This window comes from Melozone crissalis, unplaced genomic scaffold, assembly GCF_028551555.1.
Source record: "Melozone crissalis strain CALT ecotype California unplaced genomic scaffold, PUWL_Pcris_2 ptg000018l_1, whole genome shotgun sequence".
In the NCBI taxonomy this organism is placed as follows: Eukaryota; Metazoa; Chordata; class Aves; order Passeriformes; family Passerellidae; genus Melozone; species Melozone crissalis.
The window spans coordinates 13,470,509-13,495,423 of record NW_026535796.1 but is presented as its reverse complement, the minus strand read 5'-3'; the positions used below and the strand labels follow the sequence as shown (position 1 = coordinate 13,495,423).

General features: G+C 40.0%; 1 protein-coding gene across 1 annotated transcript in view; it reads left to right on the top strand.

Moving 5' to 3' along the window:
- SLC1A2 (solute carrier family 1 member 2) overlaps positions 1-24,915 on the top strand; it is an 85,747-nt gene that overhangs the window by 35,259 nt on the left and 25,573 nt on the right. The window contains exons 2-5 of the mRNA XM_054276220.1: positions 16,001-16,140; positions 17,488-17,640; positions 18,261-18,511; positions 21,925-22,084. Coding sequence (XP_054132195.1) covers positions 16,001-16,140; positions 17,488-17,640; positions 18,261-18,511; positions 21,925-22,084 — 704 coding nt within the window. The remainder of the gene's footprint in view (positions 1-16,000; positions 16,141-17,487; positions 17,641-18,260; positions 18,512-21,924; positions 22,085-24,915) is intronic.

The window sequence follows — 24,915 nt, the reverse complement described above, 5'->3', positions numbered from 1 at the left end:
TTCAGATGAGTCTTTTCCCTTCCAAAATGGAGCCCTTGTGTTGTTCACGTTACTAAAAAGAATCACGGTCTCCTACATCAGTTGAAGATTTTTTTTTTTTCCATTAAGTGTTTTAAGCTTCAGTTGCTGAAGAGTTTAAAGCAGAATAATGAAGAAGAAGGCAGAATAGGAATAAATCCAACGTTAAAATAAATTGAAATGTTTTATAAAATTATTTCATTGCCACCTGTCAATTATAGCCCAGAACAAAAAAACTATAGAGGAGTTAATGGGTGTCCCCAAATTTACATTAGCCTGGGAAAAAATTGGAGCTCCATGAAGTTCTTAGGAAACTGAATTTTCTTTTAGCCCAGTTTGCCTTCTGGCATTGACCCTATATGTTAACTCGTAAAGTCCTTGCAGAAAAAACACACTTTTTTTTTTTTTACCAGCAAAAGGTGTGCCCATTCATCTCCAGTAGATTTCTGCTGTGTAGCAAGAGGGAGAAGAGATCTTTCTCTTTGTGGGTGGTGCCGTGATTGCAGGCAAAACCCTTCTGAAATCTGCTAGAAGTAAAACTTCATAACATAATAAGAAAGCTGAAGACATTATTTGTTCCAATGAAATTTATTTTTATGGCAGCTGTTAGGGAGAGTTTGCTGCAAGGAATTGAAACAAACTGTGCTTTTGCGCCTTGAAGGTTCAAGTGAACCTGTCAAGAAATATAATAAATATAGTAATTATGGTAAGAGGAGTGATGCATTGGTTCTGGCTTGAAATTTTTCAAAATGTCACTCTCATACACTTCTGGAAGGTGACTTTTAGCTGAGTTCTGGGAAGCCTGCCTGCATGTGCAGCATGGCACAGCTGGAGTTGCTCTGCAGGCAGGTGGTGGGGGACAGCAAGGAATGGGGAATGGCCACCTGCTGCTGTGGAGGAGAGGACTGGGGACAGATGAAGGAGATGAGACAGGGAGAGAAACTGGTCAGAGAAAATGCTGAGGGCTCCTCTTCAAGAAGTTAATCCTTTGATATTTTCTCTAGAGAAAATACTTTGATTTTGATGAATCTTCTGGTTTCCATCAGCTGAAAGAGCTTGCTCATCATTTTTGGGGATGGCCACAGTGCTTGTGTAAATGTCCTAAGGGACACTTGTGTATTCTGAGACATTCTCTGACCAGTGCCTTGTGAAGGAGGCAGTGGCCAAAAGGTCACAGGAGACGTTTGCTCTGGCCACTCACTGAGCAATGGGGTGACATTTGGGCTGCACTAATAGCTTAAAGAAGCATTAGCAGCAAAATAATCTGAGTTAAGGGATTCAAGAACTGCAAGACTGAACTGTTTAATTGTGTTACAGTAAATGCAACTGTGAAAACCCATAGTTTTAAGTAATTAGAAAGTAGCAGGGTTAGTGTATGAGGCTTGAGCTGGGCAGTGAGAGAGAGGGAAAGAGAACTGAAAAAAATATGAGGTAACTTCAAGTCAGTGACTCTGCGATGCCTCAGGAAAGACACAAGAATGCATGGTGACAGATTTTTCATTCCCAGAGCTTTTTAAATATTTCAGTGGCACAAACTTTGTGCTTTGATTGGTGTTACCTGTTAGTTAATCTGGTGAAAAAGTACCAGAAATTAAACTGCAGGATACGTGGGTAGGGCAGCAGAGTTTTTAAAGAGCATTTGAAGAGAATGCTTCTTCAATTAGGTTTTCTGTGCAAAACGTTTAAAATTTTCCCACTTAAATCTGTGTACTAAATATGTAGCCAAAGACAACTAAAGTAGTACATACTGTATTGTTTGCAGGGATGCAAAGCTAGGTCATGTACTCTGTGGATTTTTAATCGCAATTTCTTCACAAACCTTAAAGCACCTGCTTTAACTTTGCATCATAATTTCAGTTCATAATTCAATGGACACAACTACAGCATTACTGGTCCAGTGTATTTTTAGTGTGTCCACTGTGGCTGCTTCTCCCCCTTGTTGTTTTTGAGGGAACAGTCTGCTGATGAGGAAGAGGCTGTAAATGTAAATGATCAAGACATGCACTGGCCTGCACTGAGGACCCCTGTGGTCTCTGTGCTGACAACCAGAGCTTGAGTGAGAGTGCCAGGAATCAGAAGCAGTATGGCCAGCTGGGACTCCAGCTCACTGCTGGCTACAAACAGCAGGACAATGGCAATGAATCATTGTTTCAAGTGTCCTTCGCTATTAAGTTTTGAAGCAACTAAATATAAATACAATAAATAAAAAAAAATATAAGCTAAACCCTCCTAACTAAATAGAATTTTCTAGATGATCTGCATATAATAAAAATAACCATTAGGCCCTTTTAAAGCAGTATTAGCTTCAATGTCCATAAATACTTAGAAACCTAATATTTGGTCATCATTAAAAAAATAAGCTAGGATATGTACAGCCATTAGTTATAATTTGATATTCAGGCATCAGTTGTTTTCAGTTTAAAGCTCCATTTTAAATTGGGGATTTTTTATGAGAAGTTGCCTAGTAAATTCTAGGGCTGTATCTTCCTGTGGTTCAGTGGATAGGGACCAGTTCAGCCAACCAGATAAATGTGTGCTTAACTTTAAGGACATGTGCAAGAGCTGCCAAGTTAACTCACAGCTGTGTTCCAGATCTCTTTTCATTAGATTAAAAGACCAGAAGATCATGTTTGGGTGTGATATGTTGTAAAGTGAGCCTCCAGTTGTGTGCATTTCCTCTCATGTTGGCCTGGGGATGAGCCAGTGACAGCTGAGCAGTGTCATGCTTCACACAGTTTTACTGTCCTGTTTCAAGCTCATGTGGAGACATCCATTGCTTAGACCTTTAGTGGTGTGAGATTTTTTTATTTCTTGGCAATAACTTCCTCCAAAAGTGAGTGAGATTTTCCACAGCTCCAACTTTAGGTAAACATTCAAGTGACTTTAGTAGAAATGTCTGTAAAAACTCAGCAGAAGCCTTAGGATTTACCTTATGGGAGTTCATTATGGGGCATAAACCTTCTATTCCTTGGACTTAGGCACCTGCCATACATCACCATTTTGCTGGACATGATGTTTACATAATATGCTTTGGAATTCACAATGGAAAACACAGACATAGTGCATGTGGTTTGGGTTAAGACCATTCTGTAATTTATGACTGGAGATGTAGATGAATATAATTTAAGCTAAAAGTCTGCAAGCTTTCTACTTGTACAGTGTTCTACAGAGGTTCCATCTTAGAAAAGCCATCTTATGCTTGGTCTCTCCTTAAGCAATCTGGATTATAAATCTCACATGACAGAATGGGAAAAATTGCTTGTGGTATGTCCTTCTGCTTAATTTTTCTAACTTTGCATTGAAGGAATCATACAATTTATGTTGGGATAACACTTGAAATCCTCAACCCACAGACCAATGAATGCCAGGACAGTACTTTGGGAAATACTGGGCTACCTGCTTTTCTTATAGTCATTCCCTGGGTATCTAGAGCTGCTCAGTGTCAGAGATTTCAAACCCAGTTAAATGACCCCTCTAGTTTTACCTGCTTCACTCTTCATATTAAAACACCATGGAATAACTGGAAAATGAAACATTTTAGGTTTCCACTAACAGAAAAATTCAAGTTTCCATGTTTGAATTTGGCCATGGTTAGAAAATCCATCCCAGTTTTCAGAGAAGCTCTTGGATCCTTATGCAGTGGCAGTAGTTGTGTCATGCAGAAAACCAACTTCAGCAGCTCACAGAAATGCAACCTGCTGTTGAGCCTCACAAGTTTTGGATATAAAGACTTGTCTTCAACACTTACACAGTAACTGTGCTGCTCTGTGTTTAAGGTAAACACCTCTCTAAGAAGGCACCACCAAACTCAACTCAGTATTTCAGTTGAGACTACTCCAAGTGGTGCTACAGTCCAGCAGACAAGAATAAATAAGCAAGAAAAATAAAGTGTTTGAGAAAATGCCATGTTAGGATAGAGACTTTTGGAATGCCAAAAAGAATCTTGTTCCTGCTATTGATGACATTCTCTCAACTCCTTTGCATCTATAGAATGAGTGTAAGCAGATCTGGGGGACACAGGCAGATCCTTTGATGGAGTGGGGCATGCCCTGAGGGTGTCACATGTAGAAAGCAACCCAGTCACCCATCTTCAGGTCCGTAATCATAAATATACTCATAAATATACTCCGTAATCATAAATATACTTACGTAATCATAAATATATTTACTTCTGAAAGCTTTTTTGTATTTATGACTTCCCACATTAATACTATGGGTTTTCTGCATGTAGTTTCTAAACAGATATCTGTGATATATTGGTAAGAGAAAGCAATAGAAGCAGATCACCCAAGCAACCTATTTATGTGAATGTCCATTCCATTTCATGCAGCCACTAGAATAAATTATTATTCCATGTGAATAGGAAACTTTTCCCTCCTTTCACAAGATTGTGGTCAAAGTGTGGTTATCACTGTTTTTCAGTTATTTTAAAGGCACAATATGAAAAAAAGGCTCCAAACCCTGGTTGCAAAGGCACATGAGACAAGGAAAAAGATGCTTTACACAGGGTGAAAGTCATTGCTGTTTTTAGGACTTCCTCTGTAAGAAATCCTTTTGATTCCAGTAGATGGCATGCACTCTTCAAAGCTTGCTGTATGTGATCACAAATACTGCTCCAAGGAGCACACAGAGCTCTCTTTTTAAGCTGTATCCCAAGGGATTCTGTTATGCTACATGTGATTTCTATAATCTCTTTAACATACTACAGGGAGCTAGTATGTCTTCAAAACTAAATTTCTTCACTTTTTCAGGGCCCAGCCCAGGAAATTTTTGTTGAGATGTTTTTCAAGAGCATGAGCAGTTTGGCCAAAGCAATTTTGTTGGAGAAATAGTTGTGATAAAAGCAATCTGAGCATCTGGCTACAACAAAAGTGTAGTTGCATTAAAAGGGAAGCAGTCATTCTAGGTAAGAAAAGCTAAAAAAATAAAAGAAATAAGAGAAAAGAATGGCAAGAATTTTATTGAATGGGATGTTTTAAAAGCTAAATATGTCATAAGGTGAGAGAAAAAGTTTAAAATTTATTTTTCTTTTTTTTTTTTTTTTGCACCCTGTGAGGTAATTTTGTACTGGGGAACAAATACAGTCTATAAAGTTATGCTATGAGACTTCTGCACTTTCGTAGAGGTTTCTGGCACTCAGAGGTTGCAGTAATCAAATTTACTAGCTTTATAGTTGTAAGTCAGATTTTGGAGAACAGTTGAGAAAGACCATTATCTGTACTCAGAGGAGAATTAATGTCCATTAGAGTACGTAGGAGCAAATTGGGACTTCGAGTTTTCATACACTAATTAAAATTCTGACATTTTCTGCATAGAAGTTCAACTGTTTTCTTGTAGGCTTCTTAGAAGTTGCTCTTTGTGCAGTTTCTGACTTTATCCACAACAGTTTCTGGAAGAGAGCTTTTCCCCACAGGAAGCACTGAGAAATATTTTCAAACAGAATTAATGCTGGATGCACTGTTGCATGCTGGCTCATTGACAAACATCTCATGGAAATGAATGCATTTGGAGTGTGTTTCTGGTTGCTTTTCATTATCTAAAGCTTTGTCAAATGTGTATCTACCTCTGCACTTTACAGGAATTAGAGGAAAATATTGAAATATGAATGGTCAGCTATCTCAGACCTTTGCCGCTGGCTGTTGGAGAGTAGCTCTGATGGTTGGGTTTTTTATCTTGATTTTTCTAGTCTTCTGATTGAATGTGCATAGCAAACCTGTGCACAGCACAGCACTACTCAGTCACTTCTCAGAAAACATAAAGGGCTTTTAGTATTTTGAGACGCAGTTTGTTGGATGTGTAGCTTCTAAAGCATATTGGAAAAGAAATACAGATTTTTGGTATGAGAGGGAACTTTTGTTTGCAGGTTGAAGCAGTAACACCTGTGGTCACTGTTCTTAGCTGGAAAATACTTTGGAACTGTTTTGAAACCACTTGGAATTTTACAGCACAGCATGAGTAAGACTCCTGAGCCATTAGAGGGGTAGGTGGGCATTTTTGTACTGCTATGAAAACTATAGGGAATTTTCAAAGTAGATAAAGAAAAACAGTCATGATGAGGTGGCCACAGAGGGTTTTCCTAATTTTTCGTATTTTTTCTTCTCATTAATACATATCATACTTTTAAAATAAATAGTTAATACACAGATTTGGTGAGAAAATAAACTAAGTAATTGAGATTGACTCCTTTTATACCTAATGATGTCTAGATGAATGGTAATAACTGTTCAGATTTAGTTAAAACTTGCTTAGCTGTGGAGCTCTGATGCACTAATTCAGCCATAGTGGGGGGGAGTTACATGGCCACTTGTTCTGTGTGAGTGGTGTGGTCAAAAATCACTGTTGTAGCCACCTGCAGTCACACACCTGTGACAATTTACTTCAGGAAAAAAAGTGTTTCAAGAGCCATTACTCAAGAAATAAATTAATAGGAGAAACTGCAATTTTCCCCCTTGTCATGACAAATTAATTCTTACTGTCTATCTCAATCAGAGCTCCTTGATCAGTCTCTCTTTCTGTGGACTATTCTGAATTATACAAAACCCCCCACTCTTCTACTCCTTTTTGTCCCTAGCCAGCATGTCTAGGAGCTGCTACATTTCTGGTCTTCTCACATTCTCACTGGCTTAATCTTTACCCAGTGCCCTTGAAAACTATGCTAATCCCCAGTAATTTCATAGCCTTTTTCTTTGTGCTGCTTGTCACACCCCAAGTAGAAGCAAATGCAAGGTCATGATTTTACTTGTTTCAGAGTTTCTGAGGATGTAAGGAAAGAACTTTTTGCACAAAGCACACTGTTATTGTATAATTTGCCATGATGATAATAGTATGATTCATCCTTAATTCTTCATCTCAGCCTCAGTACATAATTCTTGGGTAATGAAGCATGCACAGTCCCAGGTTGTTACACCACTATAAAGCCCTATCAGCAAATTGGCAGATATTCCACATGTGCATTATTACATAAATAAATGATTGTCTTTATGTTAGGTATTATACTGTCTGGTCTCAACCGCACTTTCTTGCTTTAGACTCTCAGTGATGTGTAGAATAAAATCCCTGGAGATAGAAATGGACCTCATTCATTCCAAACAAGAAACAAACTGGTGTCCCTTCTTGCAAATAGAACTGATATACTTCTGAAGTCTGAAATACAGGGTAAATCTGAATCTTGCCAAGAAGGACTGTGGAAGCCTACAAGGACACTTGTCTGTGTGAGGTCTGAATAACCACCTTAGCTTTGTTCTTACAAACTGTAGCTTAAATCTTTTTCCGTCAGGCTTTTTCACGACCCTTAAATCAGAGTCAGTTAACTCATACATTCCAATACACACACTCTTTGAGGTGTTCAGGTCAGGTTTTCATAAGATTGGGTAGGAATGCCTGAAGGCAATGGTCTGCAGGGTCCCAAAGGCACTGCATGGCTGCCACATGGAAGGACACCTGTAAAGCTTCCCATGGCCCCCTCCATCAGACCCACCATGCAGAGAGTGCGCAGGTGGTGTTACACATCTTCCCTTCTGCAACTTACTGCAGAAATGTCTCTCTCTCATCATTTCTAACAGCTAGGTGTTATCCTGGTTGCTTTATCCCTATGTACCTGACACTTCAAGGAGTTTCTAGGTGTGGAGGTACACACATGTCTGTATAAAATACACTTATATTCTTTCTAACAAAATCCATGTGATTCAATGCAATCTCTTGGCCTCATGTGGTTTATGGTGCAGGGTTCCATGAAAAGTGAATTTAGTTCACAATCTCTCCATAGAGACTAATATTCTTTTCCACACAACATGCTATGAACTGCTCCAAGATATCTAAGCTGCAAGTCAATAAGAAAATCTGAGCATAGGAAAAGGCATTATCCATGCATTGTGGTCTGTCTAAAGAGATTATTGAAAGCCATCTATGTGGCCATACACAGGATGCGTGATAATGAATCGAAAAGAATTCCTGCCTGGCAGATTCATCATCTTTACCTCTCTTATTATTCAGACGTATTACTGCAGCCTAGTTAATAAATAAGTCAATACATTAGTCAGTCAGACATAAAGAAACCTTGAGGGGGGAAAAAAGTCTCTCTTCCACAGTGATATATATGTTTGTGAAAAGACTGGATAGATATGGAAAAAAGGATCATACACTTGTAAAAAATTACTGTGGTATTATATTTCATTTTCCTTTGCACCTGCTATCAAGTACAGACTTCTCTCTCTCTCTACAGGACAATTTAAAAGCAGGAGAAACTCTTAAAGGAAGCATTTAATGAGTAGAAATCTCATGGCTATTCTAATAGGGTTTTAAAAGCGTAAACAAATGTAGCATAAATTTAAGGACTGCAAACTCAGGTAGATCATGAAGAGTTGTTTTCTTAAATGAACTCATGGAACAATACTTTAAAAAATCAGAAGAAAGAGATGAAACCAGGAACTAAATCAGAGTAAGAAGTCAGTTCACACAGACCACTGTTCTTCTCAGGTTCAGTGAGGATGCTGCTGATCAGCCACTTGAATATATAGCTGGAGCATCACAGAACTATTTAGGTTGGAAAAGGCCTTTAGGATCATTGAGTCCAACTGTTAAATCTTCATTGCAAACTCCTCCACCAAACCTTGACCCTAAGTACCACATCTACACTAACTAACTCCAGGGTTGGTGACTCAGCCATTTCCCTGGGCAGCCTGTTCCAATGCTTTTTGGTGAGGAAAGTTTTCCAAATTTTTAATCCAAACCTCCACTGCTGCAGCAGGAGGCCATTTTAATTGTTTTATCTGTAGTTGCCTGGGAGAAGAGACCAATCCCCATCTGGCTCCAGCCTCCTTTCAGGCAGTTCTGGGGAGTGATAAGGTCATCCCTGGACCTCCTTTTCTGCAGGCTAAACAATCCCAGCTCCCTCAGGCTCTCCTCACAAGACTTGTGCTCCAGACCCTTCCCCAGCTCCACTGCCCTTCCCTGGACATATTCCAGCATCTCAATATCTTTCCTGTAGAGAGAGGCCTGAAACTGAACACTGGATCCGAGGTGTGGCCTAATCAGTGCTGAGTACAGGAGACAGTCACTGCCCTGGTCCTTTGGCCGCACTATTGCTGATCCAGGCCAGGATGCCATTGGCCTTCTTGGCCACCTGGGCACACACTTGGCCCTACCCTGGCTCATGTTCAGCTGTTGTTCTCCAGCAATCCTTGGTCATTTTCTGCTGAGCAGTTTTCCAGCCACTTTGCCCCCAGCCTGTCGTACTGTCTGAGGTTGTGATCCAAGGGGAGGACCCAGCACTCTGTCCTGTTGAACCTCATGCCATTGGTTTGTCCCATTGATCCAGCCTGTCCAGATCCCTCTGCAGAGCCTTCCTACCTTCCAGCAGATCAACACTCCCACCCAGCCTGGTGTCATTTGTGAACTGACTGAGGGAACACTCATCCAGATCATTGATAAAGATATTAAACAGGACTGGCCCCAACACCGATCCTTGGGGAACACCACTGGTGATTTGCCCTCAGTTTGATTTAACTCCAGTCATCTCTGGGCCAGCCGTCCAGACAGTTTTTAACCCAAAAAACAGTGCACTCATTCAAGCCATGAGCAGCCAGCTTCTCCAGAAGGATGCTGTGGGGACAGAATGTGCAGTAAATGCTAACTCAGAGGAAACAACATGGCTGTAAATTGTTCCAGGGAGAAAAGTTCTTTTTCCTGCTACAAAAAGGCAAGTCATACTTGAGGGTGTTTCTTATAATACCAGTCCCGAGGCCAAATCAGGCTCCATAGTAAATCTCCACTCAGAATTCATTAATGTCTTACAAATAAGAAGAAAAAAGCCTACACAACACACTTAAAATTCAATCGAAGGGCTTAGCAGCAGCAAGCCATTTAAAACCCTTGTTACTGCAGACTCTTTGGCAGACTGAAGCTTATGTTACTCTTGTTTGTAAGATTTGTGTGTTTGGTTTTGCACTTTTTTTATTTTTGTGCAGAAGCTGAGACCTGACCAGATTATTTTACTGATATAGAATGCAACATTTAACAACTGAACATTATATAGAAGAAGTGATGCCAAACCTAATGTGTGTTTTCCACAATAAAAATATTTCAGCTGTTTCACCTGCATGGCCTGTTGTATTTTGGCTCTATATGCTGAGCTTTACCAGTTCCAGTGTGGTTTGAAAAATATATCTAATATAAGAAATGGAACCCCCAAACTATAGCACATGGCATGGCACAGCGTTATGAAAAAGTCTGAAACTGTCTCCCTAAAGAAGCTCAGCAGCTGTTGTGCTATAATTAATTTAAGCAGCAGAAAACACTATTTGAACTCAAACTAGAAGTTTCTTGGTGAGCTCACACTTGAACCCTAATTTCAAAAGTTGTGGCAAACAGTTTGGACTCCTTCCACCCAGCTAGTGAAATCCCTTTTGTTCTGGTGATGTTCCATATGTTTTCCTAGTCACTCGTCTTTTATCTAGCAACCAGAGCAGGCCCTTTCCTACATATGGGACAGGAGTAAACTGATCATGGGGTGGAGCAGATCCATACTCCCTCTCCCTGTCACGAGCACAGCATGTTATCCTTAATAATTAATGTTATACTGTCTCTCAAGGGAAAGGGGGAGAGATTAGCTGCTAGCAAATATTCTTCAGAGCATATTAAGCTCTCATTTACTCCCATGCAATCCCACTGATTGCTAGGAGGAGCTCTGTCAGTGAGGAATCACCAAGGTTGCTGTCCACCAAACTTCATCAGACCATTTTTGCAATGGCTTTTCAGCTCCAACCATGTTTGAACCACTTGTCTAAGTACTATGGAATTGGCAAGATAAGATTTGCAGTCCATTCACTTTTTATTCTGAGGTCATAAAAGCTGATTCAACTTTCTATGTCTCCTCTTTTTTTCTTCTTTCCTTAAGAAGAACAGTCCTTCTAGGAACAATTGGGCTTTTGTAGCTGCTGTTTACTCATTGGTTCAGAAGAGACCAGTGCTTGGTCTGACAATAAACATGTAGCTCAAGAGAAGTTCTTAAACCCTGATTTTAAGCCTGTCTGTCCATGGTTGTTTTCTCAAGAACAGCTCTTGCTACCTAGATTGAAGCAGTTGCTACAAAACAAAGCAGACTTTTATACTGCTTGATTAATTGACAGAGCTGAAATACCTTGAACAGAATAAACATGGTCTCTGTTAACTTACTTTGTCCTCAGCATCTGTTTTCAGTAGCCTTGTTATGGCCTTTGCCTCCATTTTTCATTTAAATTAAAGATTATTTTTTCCCTTCTAGTCTGTAATCTAGGTTTATGCCAAGATGGGGGAGTATTTGGGAAACAGAGAGTTCTTTCCCTGTAACTGACTGAAAATAAAAGGGCATTGTCACTCAAGCACTGTGTAAATCATTAACCCTTAACTTTTGTGAGGAAAGGAGTTACATTTGGTGGCAAAGGAAAAACAAACATTCCCCCAAGCCTTTTAGTTCTGAAAACTTCAGTGTCAATAAAAGAAAGAAATAACAATTTGAAGAGATACAGAGAGCAGACTAGTCCAGAGGGAACTGAGAGAAAACCTAAGGAAAATGCTTTAGGAGGAAATAGGTACATACCAGGGACCTTAGTGCTTTAATAAATGATTTTCCTGCATTTTGGCACATTATGTGTCACAACCAGCAAGAGAAACAGACTACAGCCTAAAAAGTGCAAATAAATAGATTATCTCATATGGCACTGTATATCTTACATGCAAACCTATCTGTAAATATTTAGATAATGTAAATTCAAATGTTTATGGACAGATTCTTTTTCTTGTACCTTATGCACATTGTGAAGATGAGGGACAATAGCTAACTTTTAGATTATTCAGGCAAGAGGTTGTTTCTTTGCTTAAAAGGGAGTAAAATTGAAGTTAATTCTGATACTAAGTTCTATTAATGCACTTATGTCTCACCTTGTCAGGGTAAAGCACATTTGAAATCAGTGAAAATACTGACTATTAATTTTGGGACAGTTCTGTACTTTACTAAGGTGAATAAAAATAAAATCTCCTGGGCTCAAAGGAGTTTCTCTCTTTTCTAGGGAAAGCCTCAAAAGGGAGAAGGGTAGGTGGCAGAGCTAAGCAGAACATCTTGCTAAATTATTCAAAAGCTGCAACATATGTCTAGCTCTTGGTATGTGCTGTTTGGTATGATCTGCTGTTTCGTGTGACTACTTGACTACTTATTTTCCAATATTTGGTTCGTTTTTCATAAATCCTGTCAATGTTATTAAGCATCTGTAGTTAGCAGTAAATATTATCATCTTTGAAGGTCTCCATACTTATGAGTTCTCTGTGGAGCTGTTTTGGAGCTTAGCTGTTTGGCTGCTTGTCATAACGACATAAGAAAATAATGAGCAGAATTAATTGATGTCTTTATGTTCTGGCCTCAGCGGAGTTAGACTAACTTCAATAGGCACTTGCTGCAGTTATCTCATCATGTGACTGCAGGTTTCAGGTGCAAAAATTCTGCATTCTTCTGGAGCCAAGTATCATTTACAAGATGCAAATAGAGGCACAAAACCAGCACAAGGAAGATATCTCAGTCCATAAGATAAAAATTAATTTCCGTGACTCTGAGATAAACAGATTTTCCTCTTCTCGTAATTGGATAGAAAATTTCTGTTGCAAAATTCCAATTTTGTCATGTGCTACACAAGAATCTTCTCTTATCCTTCATAGAAGGTTTATATTTCACTATTTTTTCTCTTCTTCTCCTCCCACAACATAGTCAAAAGCCTGGAACAATACTTCCTCTCTGGTCCAGTAATAAATATCTCATTGTTGAAAAGCAGTGCTAACTCCTTTATGGTACCATTTTTCATGTTCTGATATTCATCTGTCATCACTTTTTGTAACATGGGTGCACAGTTAGCATGTTTTCCTACTGTGTTTTTTTTCTTTAAAAAGCCCAGACTTATCAGAATTTCACTCTATGCCTACAATCTTGAAGTAGATGGAGAGCGTGAAACTTTGAAAAGTGGAAAAGGTTCCAGGAAACCAAACTAAGATTAGCCCAAAGTAAAATCAAGTGCTTGTGTTTACTGATCCATTTCAGTTCCACCCAATTATTTACTAGTGAGCAAGCCTCCAAGGTTTTCTTTTGAATTAGTTTCAGCTGTCCATATTTCAGAGTTTCTGAGGAGTACATGATTAACCTGTAGTGAATAATAGGCCAGAACAAGTTATATATTCATCCTTGGACTGCAAGTGAAACTAGTTGTAATCCTTGGTTGCAAAGTTTGGATCCCAAGTTCCTTGGGGTTTTGGCACATTTCCACCAGTGATTTCATGGCTTTGGGGCCCATGTGCATGAAAAGTGCAGACACTGTCTCATCTTCCTTGTAATTCCTCAAGTTGTGCACATTATCCCTTGGCTAATCCTCGTGTATCTCTGATACTTGCATGGATAAGTCTTTGAGAAGAAGGCAAGCTTCACACTTGAGCTGTCAGAATGTGCACTGGTATTCTTTGTTGCTTCACTGTCAGAAGCACATTTTGTTGAGACCACTGTTGTGAAATATTTTTAAAATTGCAGAATAAAGGTTACAACACTTGGAGAGGTTTTCCCCCTTAAAGAAAAAAGAAGAAGGAGTATTCTCTAATGCATTTTGAAGTGTTTGGGGTTTTTTTACCATCAAGTGTATTGGAAAGAAATGCAGTTTCAGTTTGAAAGAGCAAATTGTAGAAATATTTGCATCAAAATGACTGGATTCTTATTACATGTCTGATTACTTTCTGTTGAAAAACTTTACAAAGACAAGAAGTAGTAGAATATAAAAAAAGGTTTTGGTTCATTGGGAATGGCTCAGTACTGAGAACACTGAAACTTCATACATCTTTTCAGACCTGTTTGAGGTCTGTAAACCTCAGTTTACTGTTATAGAGGAAGATTTTCTAAAATCTTGTCCTAATCTGGCATAAGACCAGATCTCAAAAAGTATAATTCTCTTGATAATAAAAATTTTGTTCTTTACCTATTTCCATATTTACATAGCCTTACCTTTTAGGGGATATTTTTGATTCATAGTAGCATTTTTAATTTTTTTTTTCTAATACATTTTAATATTTTGTATATAAAAAGGGAATCTATTGCTATTTATATAATTTCTCAGCTATTGAGAAAATTAGAGGCATGACTTTTGCAGTCCTGCACTCATGTGTGTATCACTTTCTATTGGGTGTGCATGGCCTGCCTTTGGTAGCAGGGGAGGAGAAGGGGTGGCTTCTGTGAGAAGCTGCTGGAAGCTTCCACCATGTCCCCCAGAGCCAATCCCTGGCAGCTCCAAAGACAGATGTGCTGCTGGCCAAGGCTGGGACAATCAACAATGGTGGTAATGCCTCTGTGATAACAAATTAAAGGAAAAAAAAAAAAACCAAAAAACAAAACTTATTGCACAGATAAGTGGCCAGAGAAAAGTGGGGTGAGAACCTGTGAGAAGGACAACTCTGCTGACACCAAGGTCAGTGGAGAAGGAGGGGGAGGAGGTGCTCCAGGCTCTGGAGCTGTGATTCCTGCACAGCCAGTGTTGATGACCATGGTGAGGCCCTGCAGCCCATGGGACCCTTTGGGGTGCAGAGATCCACCTGCAGCCCATGGAGGAGCCCCACGCCAGAGCGGGTGGATGCTTGAGAGGAGGCTGGGAGTCCCATGGAGAGAGGGGCCCTGTTCCCAAGCTGAGGCAGCCTGTCCTTGGAGGACTGCAGCCTGTGTAAGAGGGACCCATGCTGCAACACTTGGAGGGGCACAGTTGCCCACGGGAGGGACTCATGGTACAGCAGTTTTGGCAGGACTGTGTGCCCGTGGGAGGGACTCACATTTCAGCAGTTTTGGCAGGAGTGCTGCTGGTGGGATGGAGCCACACTGGAGAGGTTCACAGGAACTGTCTCCTGTGGGAGGGACGCTGTGGTGAAGCAGGGGAAGGACTCCTCTCCCTAAACACTGGGAGAAGCCTCAGGTGATGAACTGACCACTGCCCCCATGCCCTGGCTCCTTGCACCCCTGGGGTAGGAGGGAAGGGAGGCAGGAAGGTGTTCTTAGTGACTTTACTTCTCATTATCCTGCTCTTTGTTAGTAACAAATTTAACTCATATCCTCAAGCTGAGCCTGTTTTTCCCATGATGGTATTTGATGAAAGATTTCTCCCAGCCTGTATTTCAACCCACAAACCCCTCATTAAATTTTCTGTCCCCTGTCCAGCTGCAGAGGGGACTGAGTGAGCAGCTTTGGTGATTGCCTGGCATCCAGCCAGCATCAACCCACTACACACTTCCTCAAATATAAACCAAAGCTAGTGAAAAAAATTTTCCTCTAAGCACTGCCAATTCAATGAAACCAAAGGTTTTCTTGGGAAATGCATAGTTCTCTAACTAATTTTCAGTGGCAATTGTTCAAGTCTCGTTATAAACAAGTTAAAAGTATTCTCTTGACATCAGCATTCTCATTGTATTGAAATAAAATGTTAATGTTGAAATTAAATGTTTTCAAAATATTGAGCAAAATTTTATTGAATGCTTTATTTTGCAAATTAATCCTAATTTTTAAACTATTATCCCCAATTGGAATTAAATAAGGTATTAAAATCTACATTTTCCTGCTAATAAAAACTTTGTTCTTCAGCTGTCTCTTCTACTTAAGTAAACAGCCATGGTTTTTGGGGAAACTGAATTTTCTAGCTCCATACCGATAGTTTAGTCCTTGAAACATTTGGGATGATATGTCCAGTGAATTAATTCTTATTGTATCTCTACCATTTGAGAAATAACTGCAAAAAATACTGTGATGGCTACACCTTTAGAAGGATGCACCACTGCCATTTCAGAGACTTCTTTGGAGCAGTAAATATGCAGTGTTTATGAAATGTGGGAGGTGGTGGAATATGCATCAGATTCCCCAGTTATATATGATGGAAGTAATCCAGACTTTCCCTTTTGGCATCTTGTGCTGTAACTTCTACTTGATTTTCACTTTTTATTCTAGTGCCAACAATATGCCTAAACAAGTAGAAGTCCGGATGCATGAAAGTCATTTAAATCCAGTGGAGCACAGATCCAGGAACATATGTGTGCAGTTCTGCCAGTCCCTCCACAGAAATCTGCTCCTGACTCTTACTGTGTTTGGTAAGCTACATCTGCTGCTCTGGACACTCTGTGTGTATCTGCACTTGCTCCTGTGGCACCACTGCCCTGTCTGTGGCCTTCAGCTCTTCCAGCTGATCAGCCAGAGATGAGATAGGATGCCTATGGGTGCTGCATGTGTACTGGGTTCAAAAGCACACTTTCCAAAATGCTGAGGAGTTAAATATTTAAAAAGGCTTTATTGTGAAATATGTGTGTGATTCATGGTAATTTGGAACACCTGATCTTTGAAAAATGTAATGCCCTCTTCTCTGGCCATATTTCAGGCAAAGCAATATATAGGCTTATTTTAATTTTGCAATATATATGCTTAATTTAATTTCTGTGTCAGGGTATTCTTGACACAGCACAGAGCAAATCCACACCACTGAGGTATCTGGTTTGGAAAGGACTATGATTCAAACCCCAAGGCCAGTCAGGTCAGTGTCATCCACTAGAACTGAATGCACTACTACTTTTTTCTCTGAGTGATTTGGAGGGGAAAAAAAAAAAAAGATAAAAACTCTTCAAAATTTTCTTTAATCTCTCAGTTTACACTTCACTGGTTTTAAGGTTTGTCTTTCCTCTCTGTAGCTGTAAGCCAGCGCTCCATGATCTCATCTTGAATATTGCCTCTGGCTTTAGCAGCTTCCATATACGGAACAGTTTGACATTTTATTGTGGTTCACTGGCTCTTTGCCTGTTTCTTTTTCACTGAAAGCCCAACACCCATATGCAGCAAATTTGTAGACATAGTCTTGTTATTGTTTGAAAAAACAGCTGCAACTGGTCTTGAGCTGCAAATTTCATCTCCATATTTTCAGCCTGCAAAACCACATACTGCTGAAATGTTTGCCTTGAATCACCTTTCAAAGGTGTACCTGATGCTGTCCCAGAAAAATGTTTTAAATACACATGTATTTTTTCATTGTATCAAAGAGATACTTCATAGTCATAGTTGCTGTGAATTGCAATACAAGCTTTGCTATCAGGTTTTATCGCACTTGGGCTTGAGATTAGGAAAAAAAGGCTTTCTGGATGTAAACATAAAATAGCTGTTCACAAAGATCACGTTATGAAAGTAGACATGGCATTTTTCCTCCTAATCTATGCTTTAACAGCCTTAATCCTGAGCAGGAGGTTTAAGTTTTATCACTTTATCCACATAAATGATGAGGGGTTTGTTTGTGTTATGAGAACATCAGCACGAGGAGAAGGATGCAGAGCATCAAAAAAAAGGAATAAGACCAGAACCCTAAGAATCAAGTTTTCTTCAAACATATGTACATTATTCCACATCAGGCAGTTCCTTCCAATGCCCACCTGCTCCTTTGTTTGTTCTTCCTCCAGGTGTCATCCTGGGTGCAGTGTGTGGGGGTCTCCTTCGCCTAGCAACACCTATTGACCCTGACATCATCATGCTAATAGCCTTCCCAGGAGACATCCTTATGCGGATGCTAAAAATGCTGATCCTCCCTTTAATTATCTCCAGTTTAATCACAGGTAAGATCCATTAGCCATAAATACTTTAAGATGCTTTCTACAGGTATCGCCTGGTTTGCTTTTTGTGATGTAGGAAGAACAATGGTGGGATCCTGCCAGCATTTTGCAGTCGCAGTGAGTATTTCAGAGTAGATTTCTGAATAACTGGGTTGGCTTTAGTAGGTATATGCTCCACTGAATTTATTTCCAAGCACATGCACACATGCTGCAATCAGAAATTTCTTCATATGCTGTTTGATCTGATTTCAGGATTGGAGCTTGCAAATAAAATGGCCTGACACTAGTGAGCCTAGCCTTCTTGAAGGTGTGGTGTCAGCCAGACCACGACCAGTTTGCAGAAATCAAGGGCAAAAGATGGTAGAGATCTTCTCTATTTTTCAATGCTTCCTCTACAATTAGGTGAAGTTTAAAATGCTTCTCTTCAAATTATTAGCAGTAGACACTTCACACATAAGAACTAGAGAGAGAAGCATCTATCTCATGATGAGAATATCACAGGGGTGAAAGTAGGAACCCAGAGATAGTCATTAAGTATTTAAAATTACAAAGGATTTTATTTTATAATTATTTAATTGGGTATTGAGTGTCAATATCTTCGCTTGTATCTTAAACACCTGCAGGGCTGTCTGGATTAGATGCTAAAGCAAGTGGCCGCCTGGGGACAAGAGCCATGGTCTACTACATGTCCACCACTATTATTGCTGCTGTGCTGGGTGTGATTCTGGTTTTAGCCATCCATCCAGGGAATCCAAAACTCAAGAAACAGCTTGGGCAAGGGAAGAAGAATGATGAAGTATCTAGTCTGGATGCCTTCCTGGATTTGATCCGAAACTTGTTCCCTGAAAATCTGGTTCAAGCATGCTTTCAGCAGGTACGTCCTTCTGCTCCTTGGTAATATTCTTTACATCTTGTCAGGGTTGTCTGCAGAGTTAATGTCCTTGTTCAGGTTAATCAGAGAAATGATGATGTAAAGAGGAATACAGGTCTAAAGTATTGAGCAGGTAAATAAAACAACATTATTTATAGCTGCCTTGGTTTATGTTGTAGTTATTATTTAAATTCATGGGGGCATTTTTAATGAAGTTTATTTAAATTTTGTTATTAAGTAATCTTTAATTTTCCCCATGCTTTTCATACAGTATCTATGGTCATGAATGCTGGCTTGGTCTTTCACCCAGGTTGAATTTTAACTTGGCTGTTAATTACAGAGATGATGGTTCTGCAATGCCCTGTTTGGGGAATATATGGGTGATCACCATTCCAGCTTGTTGCCAAAAATGTACCCCAAAACCCAACCTCCCATAACCTCTGTTGCTATGTTAGAGTCCAGATGAGGTGGGGATAATAGTTCCAAAGGGCTGATGCACCTACAGGTGGCCCCATCTCACCACCTTTGAAGCATACTGGGAAGGAAGGATGCATGCACAATGTGCTGCTTGCCCTGTAGGGAGTTAATTTTGTCTGAAAGCTTTTCACCAGTGCTTAATCAAAACACCTTGACTTTAAGAGGTAAAATATGCTTAAGCATATTTCTTGTATGTAAGCTGCTTTTCCCTCCAACTGAATTGTTTGAAAGTAATGCAGACAGGGTTTTTGGGGGGTTGGGTTGGTTTTGGGTGGTTTTGATGTAACAGGATTTGTTGCCAAATCTGTTCTGAAGTGTCCCTGTGTGAAATGGTGTGATAGCTGGTGCTGTGGTTATAGCCAAAGAAAAAAGGAACAAGAAGGGGGGAAGGGAGAAGAGGCCATGGGAGAGTGGAAGAATGAGGGTGACCTAAACTGCCAAAAGGGTTTGGATTGCTTCACTTCTTACATGGACTTCCACATAAAAACATATAATCCTTGGGGATTTAGAGAGAGAACATTCTCAGTATTTCCAAATCATCACGGGAATGTCAGTCATGTGGTCAAACTGTGGGTGGCTAAACATCACATGTAATGTGAAATGTATTTCTGCAAAACTAAGTGAGGGAAAGCAGGGTGCTTATGGTTTTTTCTTCCTCTCCCTCATTTGAACTGTGGAAGAGAGGAAAATTCAGTTTCTTGTCAGTTGAAGGTGGTCAAATATCCTGACAAAGGGGCAAAAACAAAAAACAGAAAAAAGAAGAATTAAGCCACCTGTGTCAGATTTTTTTTAAATGTTAGCATTATTTTTTCAGTGCGTGTAATACCAAACTTCAGGTTATTTCACTAGTTATGGATCAGTAATTTCACTGATTATTTTTAAATTTAGTAAAAAGAAAAAAAAAAAGGAGAGCTTTTTGGCTTTTCAGGGTGTGATTTTAGCAGATTCCAGACTAATTTCTACTGAAAACCTCTGCCACAAAGCCACATTTCATTTGTGAAATGTGACTAGATGGAACTTTTGCTTCTGATGGCCTTAAACTCCTCTGTAAGGAGTTAGGCTTTACTTTTCTCTCTCTTTAAGAGGAAAATAACCTGCTTTAATGGTGTCAGCATATATTTTATTTCCTATATTCATACAGTCTCTCTCCATAGACACTCAGAGTTTCCAGGTAGCTTTAGATGGAAGAAATATTGTGCAGTAATCATGCAAAGAGTGTTTCTGAAGGGTGCACAGCAATGGAGCTGAACAGTGTGTGGGAAAGTTTTGGTGCCTTTCATTGCAACAAGGCAAAAACCAGTGAAGAGGTTCATATGCAGCTTTGGAACTGCTCATTTGCAAACTGGACTGTGGCTATCATGAAATTTCACTCTCTCCTGAGTTTTCACATGGTCCACAAGAAAGTTTGAATTTATAATGAAAATTGCTATTCCAGCAGAAAAACCATAGGACCATCTGTGAATATGACTGTGACATTTAAATGGTTTTTTGGTCTCAGATGTGGTCAGAATCTAAGCTTTATGTCAGACTCAGCATTTTTAGAGATTGTGACCTTGAGCAAAGGACTGCTGAGGACCTTTAACTTAAGTGACTGTAGTGGAATTTGTGAATGTGAAGAGTCTAATATTTTACATTTAATTTCCATTACTCAGTTCTTGCATTCTGAATACCTCACAAAAAAAAGTACTGTGTTGACAAAATCCCTCAGATAAAATTTAACTCTGAAAAAAAGTAGGCATTCAATAATGCTAGGTGGTTTCAGGACAACTGAAGGGTTTCTCATGCAAAGCTATGTAGGTTTGCTGTCTATATCCCCCTCTCCAGATTTAGGCAGCAGGTTTCAGAAGCAGAGATGTAAGGTATTTTAAAACCATAAGGCTTTACACCATATGGATCAAATCTGGATCCTCATCCATAGTACTACAATGTCCATGTCAACAAGAAAGAGGTGGAAATGTTCTTTGAAAAGCTAATGCACAGTTTCTGTTACCTTGCTGAGTGTTTCTAGGAGCAGGTGGGAAAACATGGCAAGCCAGTCATAGCTTCCAAACCATTTGCCTGCCCCAGGACCATGAAGAGGCGGAAAAAGGGTCAAGGTGGGAAGTGGGAGGAAAACATCCCTTCTAAAAGCAGCAAATCACAGATCTCTCATTTTCCACTCCCTCCTCCCTTTTTCCCTAGTTGTAACCTCAAGCTCACTTCTCCTCCTACCACTCCTTCCCAGCTTTTCCTTTACCCTGACTTATATGTGCCAGGAGTGGGTCCAAATGGGGTCAGAAGCTGATGCCTTTTTTTTTTTAAGGTGGTCAGATTTGTATCTAGCACCATTGGTAATCTTTCTGTTATCTACCCCCCACAATCTTTTAATTAGAGATGTCAGGGCACTGTGTATATTCCATTTTGAGCTCTTGCAGTCAAGAGCTCAAAAGTTGTAAGAGAAGTGTTGGAAATGTCCTGAATTTTTTATTCAAGTTAACCATTAAACTGGGTTGACTTGAGATGGACAGACCATCCTGAATAACAAGCCTTACTGCAGAGCTGCTGCCATGACTGATTTTAGAGGCACCTGGCTTTTGGTGCTAAACAAATGGTATCAGCCTGTGGCACACAGTCTGGGAAGTTCCCTTTGTGAACTGCCTGGCCAAAGGGACTAACTATCTGTAAAATGTTTCATTGTAGTGATAAAAACCATGCATTTGCCATACTTTTCACACTAGAGTTATGAGGAAGACCCCCAGTACTTTGTAGCACTTGAAACTGTTGAAAAATAAACTTAGTTTTGGAAGAAGGGTTAAGAGGCTGTGGAATGCATATCTAATCCTTTAAAAATATAGTTTCCTGTAATTTCAAGTGAAGACTTTTTATTATTAATTCCTTGTATACCATATGGATGCATTCAGTCTATTTCCATTCTCATCCTCCCTTTTTATTGCCTTCAGATCCAAACTGTCACCAAGAGAGTGCTGGTGCCACTACCTGTTGAAGAGCCACCTAATGTCACTGATTCTGCTATTGCTATGGTGAATGAGACAGCAGCACCTGAAGCCCAGATGGTCATTAAGAAGGGACTGGAATTTAAGGATGGCATGAATGTCCTGGGTAAGAAAATTTCCTGCCTGTCAAATATGTACATGAGATGTATGTCACAGCTTTTTGCTGTGGCTAGGTAGTCAATGTTGTTTGATCTGGTCTTCAGTGCACGTTTGGTCTCTCTAGATAATCATCAAATGTTATCATCTAATGGCTGTCCATGGGTCTCTGAGATATCACAGAAACCAGCAAGTGAATTGTTCTGGATTGGCAGCTTTGTGGTTATGAATTGGAGGAGTACAGTGGCAAAGCATGTAGGAGCTACCCAAAATATCCTTTCATCCTAGAAGAAGCTGACCTAGGCTAATACTAATGCATATTGGCAAAACAGTATGGGGGAAGAGCTTCAAGAGCCAGTGCTTCACACACCCCCTGATGGATCCAAGTGGTTTCCAGTAGCTGTCTTGGGTGTGCTGAACTAATTTGGCTTGAGGCAGAGCCTGAAGTGAGAGGTGGAGTGTGAACCACACCACCCAAGAAAATTCCCAGAAAGGCTTGACACATTTCTGAGTCACAACTCCCTCCTCCTTTCATCTTGGCTGCTGACCTTTACCAGCTGCAATTGCCATCATGCCATCTTGTCTGAACAAGCCAGCAAGTGGAGGTGGTAGGAAAACTTTGCCTATCTCCCACCCCTTCCTGAAGCAACTGTTCAGTCTGGGATGGGGGCACACGAGAAACAAACAGCTTCCACACCACTTCTATTTTCTCTTCTGTGTCTAGAGTCCCTGTTTTTTCATCTGAGAGAGGAGTGCTCCTTTTTCAACTCCTTCCTTTCTGTATGTGGGTGAAGTCAGTCACAGATTAGCTCTCAATTTGTAGCCTCACACCTACGCTTGGAGATGCTCTGTGACAGCACATCCACAAGGCTGAGGCTGACACCTCCCTGTCTATAGGTGTCCTCAAAGTGGGACAGTATGTTGGGGTACCTGATCCCCCGTTTTCTCTCACCACTAGGCCATAATCTTTGAAGGGCAAATGGCCTCTTACAGCTGCTGAACAGCTCTTGCTGACACAGTGCTGTCTGCAGACCTTCCTGAGGTGTTGGTGAGTTGGCTGGCTGCTTTGCTTAGATACAGGGGAGATGATAGCATCTGTAAGCTGGTCTTGTTTTTCTGTGAAGCAGCCTGCTCTACAAGAGCCCTGTATCCTGCCTGCCTTCGTGACTCTCGTTCCATTCAGCATCTGTGGGCAGAGGAGCCACTTTCAGAGCTGCAAGTTGGCATTTTGCACCAGGCATGAGGCAGCAGCTTGTTGCCAGTGCTCTTTACCCTCGCCTGTTTTTTTTTTTTTCTCTCCAGGAATTCTCCTTATGCATTAAAATGAAACAGTTGTTTTGAGTGAGAGATGCATTGCACTTAATGCTGGGCTTGTTTTGTAGGCTCTGTCATGGATAAGAAAAGGCTGAATACAATTCCTGTAGAAAAGAAATAGACAATATAGCTGGGGAATTTGCTGTGGTGTTTTGACCAATGACTCTCAAATGTTCTTGAGTTTTTTGGGTTGGTTTGTTGTGGGTTTGATTTTGAATGAAGAAATGAAAATATTGTGGGAATTGCCATCCAGTTTGGATAATCTGTACAAGCCAGGCAAATTCCTGCAAATAGGAACCAATCTGACTTTCATGACTAACACAACAGCTCATTTGGAATTAATGAACAAAACTACCTATTAACATTTTCTAATGCAGATTCTGAATTCCAGGAAGTAACTTGGTCTTTGAAAAGCTTTTCATCATTTCTCTACGCTCTGTGGCACACAAACATATGCTTCACTTCCCTATTCAACTGACTCAACAAAGATAGCTTGGTTTTAAAGAATGACTTTGTATACAGGAAACTGGATTTAAAAAAAAAAAAGAAGAAAAAAAATCTGGTTGCTAAACCCAGTGTGAAGATATGGGACAGTCTGTCTTTTCCCAGGGTATTGGCAGCTCATATTCCCCTATCTTGAATGTTTTTGTGTCCCAATAGGTTTCTTTCATAGGAATTTCCCAGATTAGTTTACAGATTTGTTAAATACTGGACTCATATCATGACTGAAAAATAAGCCTCATAGAATGGCTGAAGATTCAAAGCATCTGTCAGTATCAGTTAATAATCCAGCCCTGGGCACTAAAAATTTCTGGATATAAAAGGTTAGCATTGAAGAAACAGCTCCAAAGTAATCCATGACAGATGCATCCATTGTTTTCTCACACTGATAGTCCGATACTCCAGATAAATCAACATTTGGAGCCAAATGTTACCCATTTTAAGTGCTACAATTTTGTATCAACTGATAGACTTTTCAGTGAGGTTAACCTGCTTATTGGGAGTTCTGCGGTTAAGTGCAATACCCACCTTCTCCTCCCACCTCTACCTTCTTCATTTAACAGGAATACTCCTGCCCTACAAAAGTTCTAGGGCTACTTTGCATTTTGCTGTACTCCAGGACTAATTGGTCTGTCAAGGCACTTTTGTAAAGCCTGAGAAAATTCCTCTTGGTTTCTAGAAACTCTTTTAACAATGGAGTTACAGTGCAGCACTGTTACCTTTCCCATTTGCCAGGGTTCATGAGGTTTCTAATAGCTGAATGGCACTGGAAGATTACTGTATATGTATATTTTTTGATTATCAGATCAATACAGGGAAAAAAACCAACAAAACTGTAATTGGGCTGTGAAATTAGTAAAACATTGAAGAAAAAAAGATTTTCTGGATTTGATTATGGTAGTTGAGCATGAGTGCATATTAAAAAGTCCCAAGACATTTGTAATACCCTGTAGCTCTGATATCCTGACCAATGTGCTTGAGGATGACTCTGCTTGAGCAGGGAGCTTGGACCAGATGACCCACCGT